This window comes from Argentina silus (genome assembly GCF_951799395.1).
Source record: "Argentina silus genome assembly, chromosome: 12".
Lineage (NCBI taxonomy): Eukaryota > Metazoa > Chordata > Actinopteri > Argentiniformes > Argentinidae > Argentina > Argentina silus.
In genome coordinates, this window is record NC_139666.1 from 10,275,606 (window position 1) to 10,284,949 (window position 9,344).

At 39.5% G+C, this 9,344-nt stretch overlaps 2 protein-coding genes across 2 annotated transcripts; both read left to right on the forward strand.

Annotated features, from left to right (window-relative positions):
* The first annotated feature begins 368 nt into the window (after positions 1 to 368).
* Positions 369 to 4,795, forward strand: LOC310812777 (uncharacterized protein C7orf57 homolog). Its single transcript, XM_083681479.1, has 8 exons — positions 369 to 498; positions 695 to 741; positions 1,276 to 1,470; positions 1,598 to 1,700; positions 1,794 to 1,887; positions 2,264 to 2,349; positions 3,788 to 3,882; positions 4,351 to 4,795. The coding sequence occupies exons 2-8, from the start codon at positions 711 to 713 to the stop codon at positions 4,380 to 4,382; spliced, it is 636 nt and encodes a 211-aa protein (XP_083537605.1). The 5' UTR covers positions 369 to 498; positions 695 to 710; the 3' UTR covers positions 4,383 to 4,795.
* Positions 4,796 to 5,740: 945 nt separating this feature from the next.
* On the forward strand, positions 5,741 to 8,632 carry upp2 (uridine phosphorylase 2). Its single transcript, XM_083682712.1, has 8 exons — positions 5,741 to 5,822; positions 5,933 to 5,987; positions 6,704 to 6,818; positions 6,913 to 7,071; positions 7,319 to 7,433; positions 7,611 to 7,820; positions 8,068 to 8,214; positions 8,424 to 8,632. Exons 2-8 carry the CDS (start codon positions 5,935 to 5,937, stop codon positions 8,564 to 8,566), a joined length of 942 nt encoding a protein of 313 aa, XP_083538838.1. The 5' UTR covers positions 5,741 to 5,822; positions 5,933 to 5,934; the 3' UTR covers positions 8,567 to 8,632.
* Positions 8,633 to 9,344: the final 712 nt, after the last annotated feature.

Genomic DNA, 9,344 nt, shown 5'->3' on the forward strand with positions numbered 1-9,344 from the left:
TGATAAGATAGCAAACCTTACGGTAAATAAATAGTCTAATAATACTAATAATAATACTACTAATACTAATAATAATACAAATAAACATTAATTATACAGTATCGTATTTTAAGTATCGTATTTTCCAAAGGTGTATCCATATTAGAAAATGTAGCCTCGTGTAGCCTGGTATATTAATTTTTTATTGAATGCATCGTAAAAACATCGAGTAGGCTATAATAACAAAGGATACTGGAAAGCTAAGGTAAATGTGACTGTAGCTCTTAAGAGTTTCTTAGCATCGTTTTGAACAAAGCCTATCAGGAGATTTGCTGCTCTTGAACACTTCCTGAAATTCCAACGGGCTGGTTCCGACCTTGTTTTCAACGGTCTGTTTCCATGGTAACAAAAAAAGTTTGGGCACACTGTCGAACGTTTTTTTTTGCAAGCAGAACAATCCAAACTCAAGTCATCTCTTTCACAGTGATCACTCGGTATATTCTCTCTCGTTCGACAAAGGTAGGTTTTAATTAATGTGTGGAAATGATGCTTGATTGTACGATTTGCTAGCAACATACGCATATGAAAACTATAATTAAATAGATAGATGGCCCGCTAGCAAGCTATAGCTAAGCTTGCTAGCTATGGGTTTTGGCCAATGCAATATGTTCTGCTAGCTAACGTAAGCTATTTTTTGTCATCACTTTCCATTTAGAAAAACAGCAGTAGACATGAATACTGATCGTGGAACCACAGACTATGGCAAGTACAGGGCTCCTCAAATGTGCAAAAAGTTGACGAGCTAACATAACTAGCCAGCCGTTAGCTTAGCTAACGTTACATGTCTAGCTTGCTAGCTAGCAAGCTAATGTTGCTATATGGGCGGGTGTGGCACTACCATCGCAAGCAATGACAGCTTTGGTAATATTTGACAATGGGGTGTATAAAATGAGGATAACGTTTGGTGAAGCCTATATTATAACGTCAGTGGTGGCCAGCACAGTGCTGTACGAGGTGGTATGCTGGGGAGGGGGGGGCAGCATCAAGGAAGGTGACACCAAGAGGCTGAACAAGCTTGTAGGAAAGCTGGTTCTGTCCCTGACCCTGGACACTCTGGAGGAGGTGGCCAATAGGAGGATGAGGACCAAACTGGTCCTCATTGTGATGTGAGCTGCTGTAACGCCTTAATTTCCCTTTGTAAGATCAATAGAGTACCTATCTATCTAGAGTACCTATCTATCTATCTATCTTGACACCAACACGAAACACGGAATAACAGCGAGTTGTGTTATTTAGATTTGCAAACGGACTGTCATGCTGATAATGACGTCAGCGGAACCAGTACATCAGGAGGTGGCCCAATGTCCCAGATTCCAGGACTGTCTCAAAGTGCCAGCAATGGTCCTGAGGAGAAGGCTCGTGGACGCCGTGTCGGAGTTCTCGAGACAGATTCAGTTTATACTAAACTTGCAAAACAAGGAGGACAGAGGGGTAAAATAACTTGTATTATCATTTGCACTATATATGACTGCCAGTCTGACTGGCTGAGACTGTCTGTCTGACTCACTGGGTGTGTATGTAACCCATGTTTTGTTGTGCTTTTCCCACCATTCACCAGGTCTGTTGTGGCATGAGGAGACAAATTTGGAAACCAAACCAAACCCATCATACCAACCCTCCAATTGGTTCTCTGGAGCCCCAGGCCCTCATGACAAATCAAGGTGCAACAGATTGGAATTAAACAAGTGTATATTCATCTTTTACACCATTTTCTTTTGACTATTGTCATAGTTACATAGTTGTTTTTCTTCCAGCCCAACTGAAAAGTTCTTGAAAAGCCCAGATGAATGTCCCTTTGGGAGTGACAATAAGTCCACTTGGGAACGGGAAGCTGATAACAAAGATAAGGTGATTGGAGAAACCCTTTCAATGTCACTACAATCATTTATAACAGAGAGAGAGAGAGAGAGAAATATGGAGGATTAAGATATTGCACATACTATCATGAGCTGATTGTGTCAATTCGCATGACTATCAGTACTTCAGGCCTACTGAACTGTTGACTGTAAATTGTCCCATGAATGTTAAGAAACTTCACTCTCCATATTTGTTTCTATCTGTGTTATGAATTAAGATATTCCCCATACTATCATGAACTGATTGTTTCAGATTGCAAGACTTTCAGTACTTTAGGCCTACTGAACTGTTGACTGTAAATTGTCCCATGAATGTTAAGATCATCATTCTGACTGTTCCCTCTGCTTTGCTTTGTTTTTGTGCTCAGGTATGTGAAAATGATCACAGTAGCCAATTGGATAAGTTGTCTCTAACAACAGAAAACGATGAAGAAGCATGCAAATTCAAGAAAACGTGAGTGCCCCTTTTGTAATGATCAGTATTATGAGAATTAGCGGCATACAGGGGGAAAAAATGAACAGCAGTCAAATGTTGGTAATTTTTGGCATTGGCTGGTTGATTCTGAGTTGTGACATCTCTCCTGCTGTTGATAAAGTTCTCTGTGCTCCAGCTGACTGTCACTGCTGCTACCGACCAACTGTTATAGGTGTGAGACTTAAATCCTACACCAGGAGGTTTGTTCTGTGTCATTTTTTATGCGACAGAAATCAGGCTCATGTGTTTTTTGCCTTTTATTTTGGTAAAACTTTGGCTGGTAGACCAAAAAGTTAATTTCATGCCCTGGCGGCATATATCCACAAGATGGCAATGCTGTACTTTGTCATGCTGAAGAGGAGCTTTTGCCACAGCTGAATTACCTGGCTCCTCAAAATCTGATCAGCAGGATCATGGATCAGTATGGTGTGATGAAGGCAGCATTTCTGTGAAGAAACAGCTCACAAGGAGTTCAATGAGTTGTGTAAAATTCCCCTTGGCTTTAATGATTGTCTTATTGTTTTATTTTGCAACAAACTATTCGATGATGATGATGAAAAATTGCTTCTATAGTATGCCTGTTTTTTGTTGTGTTCATTTTAACCGTTGAACACATCTGAAGCCTTATGGTTGTTTTAAATCGTCAGATAGACCCGGACCTAGAGTTTTGATGTCCAAGAAAGTGTTATGGCATTTAACTACTTGGTAGCCTAATTTACCAAGCACACTTACAATATGTTTCCTTAAGGCATATGACATAGTCACACATAGCCTGCACTGTACCAAAGAGCACTTGTTCAGCCTAGTCACATGAACCAATAAACAAACAGAGAACTCTGTCTTCACAAACTAATGAGGATGCCCATCAGACTATTTGATTTGGCTCTCTGTGTGATCTTGTCAATATTATGTAAGTATTGAGCAATGTTCTTTGTACATTTGACACATGTCCATGACCAGTCCCAATCCAGAATGACCTGCTAAACGTAGGCTGCAGAGGAAATGTTACCCACTCAATAACCCGCAATAGACAGTCAATGGCTCAATAACAGGATGTTGATCATATGTTCGAAGCGAAAACGTGTTTATGGGATACTTGATACTTGTGCAATGAGTAACTATCTCGGTTTACAGTGTTTTCAGGGTCCAAATTCAATGTTTGCCAGGTTAGTTGACTTACCCATGCGTGGTCTGGTCTCATTGCATTCAATACCATATCAATGTTTTTATCAGCTGATGGATTCTCCTACCACGTTTAAGGTTGTTATGACATTTGAACGTTATGAAATATGTGTGATGTTGAGGAAATTATAATATCTTCATCTCTCTATTTTGTTTTGTCCCATTTTGTTTTGGTTCCATTTAGTTCTCACTGTACATTTAGTTCTCACTGTTCTCACTGTTTTTGGTCTCGCAGGTCTCATGACAAGAAACCAGTCACGGTTAACATGTCCAAGCTCTTGAGCTTTGGCTATCAGGATGAAAAATCAACAGCCAGCAATAATGGATCAAGTAAGTTGTTTTTTGCTGGTGGTTTGAGTTCCAGGCATCCAAGGTAATTTTAATTCAGCAGGCTCATTGCTCAAAAACACACACCCTGTTGATGATGTGCAATAAAAGTCTAACTAATCAATTATTAGATTCATATGAAGCCAAGCTGTTTACTCATGTATTGATTGTATATGACAGGAAATAATGTATGGATCTACATAATTGAAACAAATGGCTAAACAATTGGGTTACGAAATGACATTGCATAGACCTACCGTCTAGAAATGATAATATGCATTTCAATTCATATTATATGAATGATGATTATATGATAATATGCATAACAATTCAGTCTGGGGAAAATTGAAGTCCTGACACGTGCATTGTTAAAGCTCTTGTCACTGATCAGACGGTGAAGGCCACACATTAATGTGTGTGTGTGTGTGTGTGTGTGTGTGTGTGTGTGTGTGTGTGTGTTCCTGACAACAGAGGTGACTACCCAAGCTGGTTTCAAGTACTAGAATGGACCAGAGCAGTGGAGGAGAACAGACCCCCCTGTTCCTCAGCGTCTTCCTTCACGTTCCCTTCACCAGGTGTTGCCTGTTAACGTTCACCTAAAGTAGTAATACTATTGATATGCTAGCTGTATGAAGTATACACAAGTGCTAATAAGCTCTGTGCTGTGCCTGACATTGCTACATTAAATTAACTGCATTTGCACTGTGACAAGTGACGACTGTATCCTAAATGCACTAACTAGCCATGATGTGTTTCAGTGTTTTGGAATGATGATCTGTCTTTTAAAAGGAGTCTGTTCAGAATGGTTTTATTGAAATGCCTGTTGTTTTGAAGTGTTTTGTCCTTCTCCATGCCTCTTTGCAGTTGTTATTATAAAGGTTGTGTTTTTTGTTGTTTTGAAATAAATGTCTGTGCACGAAAACTGTTTCAGACTTTGTTTTCATTCTCTTACATGCAATTTTGATTATATATTATAAAAACTGCTATTATAAGTTTGTAATATTAAATCCAGTCATATACTGTATTTCTCTAAATATACCCTCCATTTTGTCCCAGTCAATCTGACAGACATTTGCTTACTTCATTGTTTTTCTGTCTTTACCACTCTTGTCATAGTACAAACTGATACAAAATGTGTTTTACAGATGTCATTAACAGGATACAAAGGTAAAAGTGCAATACAATTTGACATGAATGACTATAAAGTAAATGGTGAACCTCAAGCAAGTGAGACGTGATTTAATCTTTGTTATTGATACTCACGTAGTCACAGTCACATGATGAAAATCCTGTTTAGATTTTTATTATGATCTCATTTCATCCTCATTCGGGCTAATCTTCCAAGAGTCCTTTGAAAAAAAAACATAAAAATAAAAAGTTATTACAACATTTTCACAGACAACAAACGGTTACAAACAGACAGTTTACATAATATTCTACTGTACTGACATGTAACATTAAAAAGGGAACATATATAGAAAGTGAAAAATGACAGAACATAAATAATAATAACCTATGATCTTGAAATTGCATAACCTGTACTGGCTTGTATCTTTGAGATCCTCTATTTTACTTAATTCATCAGGTTTTAGAATAAACACGGGTAGTCATCAGTCACAAACATTGTGTAATGCTTTTTCTTATCTTTTACTAAGTTTGAATTACATGCAGTATTTGCGTATTGTTTTGTACACTGCTGAAGTGGTTAATTAGTGTTTAAAGATACACAGAGACTAGATGGAAACTATAAATATTTGCACAGTTTTCTGCGCAGGGTACACCTCCATACACAGCCAATCACTCCTTAGATAAGGTAAGGCTCAGGGGTCACTGCTATATCAGGGTCACAAGACACACAACACGGCACAAGACAACACTATTTGGAGTTACAACAGAGCGGAATCGTATAGTTTGGATTCATAATAACATTTCTAGCCTCTGAGGTATGTATTTTACTTGTGTCTGTAAAATTGTGTAAACTATAATATGATTGTTGTTGGTAGTAATTTAATTGTCCTTTTTCTTTACATTTGTTTTGTCCGGTGAACTGTAGCCATGGCACCTATTTTACTCGACTGTATGGGGACTACCCACTCTGAATATGTCAAGTGAGTATCTTTCATATGAGTTTCATTATACTGGGTGTTGAAGGGGGAGCTATTCTGTCCCCTACATTGAGAGCCCCATCCACCGGAAGACAAATGGCTGTGAGCTCTGTGGAATGTCTTGAGGTGTCAGAGCTGTGATGTCATCAGTTTAGAATTAATAAGATGAATGGTGGTTGGGTCTACTTATCAACAGCTCCTAATTTAAATACAGTGGTTTTAAGGGTTATATAAAAAGCAGAAGTTAGGGAAAAACTTACTCTCTCTTCTTTGTCCTGTTGTGAGGTTCTCATCATGTTGTGAGTAGCATTGTTTTGAATGAACTTTGGTCATCTCTATTTCTCTGTCTTTCTCTCTCTCTCTCTCTCTCTATTAGAATGTATCATTTTTCTATGAAGTATTCGCCTTGTAATAGTTGTGCAACAATTCTTTGCACATAGTGATAATTACATTGGAGTCAGATTATCAATATTAGATATGCAAAACAAAAAAAATAGATATTAACAAAATATAGCCAAAAGTCTCTGCCAAACCTTTGTGTGGAAACTGATATTATTATAAATCTATCTACAGTTGCCATTTTATCAATTTCAGACCCACCTAATAGAAAGATTAATGTCACATAAAAGGGAACATTCTAGTAAATATTGTAGCATGCATTTCATAAACTCTCTCTCATGCCAATGTTATAACATAGTTATTACAATGTTATTACCCAGAGAGGAGGTCCATGTCAAGAACCCCCACTTGGATTTAATGGAAGAGGACATTCTCTATCACTTCAGCCTGGGGACCAAGACACACAACCTGCCCGAGATGTTTGGAGACACCAAGGTTTGTGGTGGTGGCACAGAACAATTATTTCTTGACCCCTAAAGTGCTCTCGCAGACAAAAGAATATAACGGTCTTTCTCTCTCCCCTCTGCAGTTTGTGTGTGTTGGTGGCAGTGCCAACCGCATGAAAGCCTTCGCCCAGTTCATCCACAAGGAGCTGCGTTTGCCTGGGAACATGGATGACATCACAGATATTTGTGAGGGAACGGACCGTTACTCCATGTACAAAGTAGGGCCTGTACTTTCTATCAGTGTAAGTACTGCAGAATGGACGTATTTACCTCTCACAAGATGATGCTCTTATATAGCTTAGTACCACATTTAGATGCGTGACGACTGACATTGTATAAGACTATATGGATCTTGGTGGAGACATATCCACCAGTGACTTGAAAGAAGACATGAAAATAGTTCTCTTATTTGGTGTAGCCTATTTCTCATTGTTGTCCTCTCAGCCTGTACTAATTTTTCACCTCGCTCCTCTGTCTCTGCCCCTGCAGCATGGCATGGGCGTCCCCTCCATCTCCATCATGCTCCATGAGCTCATCAAGCTGCTGCATCATGCCCACTGCTGTGATGTCATCCTCTTCCGCCTCGGCACCTCTGGGGGAATCGGTAAGAGAATGCTCCTCCCTGCTGTTTTGCTTTCAAATGTAATCAAATTTAAGATTTGGCTTTTTATCCATTCTGGTCCCATATCAGTATGTGCTTTGACATGCCTGTCAAAGCATGTCATGTCCATAGAGATAGATATTTGCCAAACCATGTCACTGATGTGCTCCTCCCCTGCAGGTCTGGCCCCAGGGACCGTGGTGGTGACAGACAAGGCAGTTGACTACGCCTTCAGACCCCAGTTTGAGCAGGTGATTCTGGGCAAGGTGATCCACAGGAGCACTGAGCTGGATGAGGGTGTGGCAAATGAGCTGCTGCAGTGCTCCAATGAGATACCAAACCTGCCCACCGTCATTGGAAACACCATGTGCACCCATGACTTCTATGAAGGTAACTGCATGTTATTTACCTCTACTTTGTATTGGTTTTTGTACAATCATCATCTGTGAGTAATCTAATCTAATATAGTCTATTATTTTTAATCCTTTAATATACCTTTTATGGAACCCTTTTTCTAAGAGATCAGGTGAAGCACTCTATTTGCTGAAGTGACATGGATGGATAATTGATGTCTCCTCCACAGTCTAGCCACCTGGCCTTTGTCTGACCTGGTCTCTGTTGTGTTGTGGTTCCCCAGGTCAGGGCCGTCTGGATGGGGCTCTCTGTTCCTTCTCCACTGAAGAGAAACTAGAGTACCTGAGGAAAGCCCACGAGGCCGGAGTCAGGAATATTGAGATGGAGTCCACCGTCTTCGCAGCTATGTGTCGTGTCTGTGGTATCAAAGGTACTGAACAAATAAGAAGTTGCAGTGCACTCCCCTGTTCAATCTCACTATGTTACCAACATTGACAGGACAGGGAAACCCCTCTGGAAAATAAAAACATGAATTTCAACTTAAATTTGACAGAATCCCCAGAATAAGTTGGTCTGAAGACAGAGGACATCTGCTTCCCTTGATATTTTGTTTAACTGATGGAACTTGTTTCTCTCCAGCTGCCGTGATTTGTGTGACTCTGCTAAACCGCTTGGAGGGGGACCAGATCTCCTCCCCCCACGATGTGCTGGTGGAGTACCAACAGAGACCCCAGGATCTGGTGGCCCACTTCATCAAGAAACGTCTGGGCTACATCTCATGAACGCCCTCCTCCCCCCTGCCCAACCCCCTGACTTTGCCCATGAAGTGTACAGAGCTAAACCCTTATTTGTGGATATGTGTATATATGGTCTTGTTGATATGTGCATCACACACCAATTTGAAGGGAAGTTCGAGGATTTTATGACGATATGTAGATTTTGTAGATATGTGTTGTTTTAATTTGTTTAACGAAGCATTAAGAGTCTTAAATGTATGGTATTTGTGTATACAGTATGTATTTGTATGGTATTATATATTGATTTGCTACTTGCTATTTCTAGTGTATGGTTTTAAATATTGCTTTGTTTTCTCATGACTTGTTACATAACAATTCCTTTGAATTGTAAGACATGACATTAAGTCATGGCACTTTCTAAATTAATAAAAATTCTAAACGATGATACTCTCGCTTGACTTTCATTTCATAAATCCTTCCCAGGAGTTAGGCTTCAGTGAATTAGATTAAATTTAGCGATGGAAATACATCTCTGACATTGGACCTGACATTTTAAAATCCTGAATAAATTCCCTTCCGGCTGGGGTGACCACATGGGTCCACATCCTCTTATTTCACATGAATTAATAAGAAATGGATTCAGCCTCAAAATGGACATGAGATTGAATTGCAGCTAAATCCAGAAAGTACTAATCTAAGAACTTTGCACTGACACCCTCAGGTCAGCTGATCATTACATGATCCCTGAAAAATATGTGGCTAAATTAACCAATAACACATTGAATGTTTTGGCCCACTTCGTATTCCATTAACTCTTTTAACT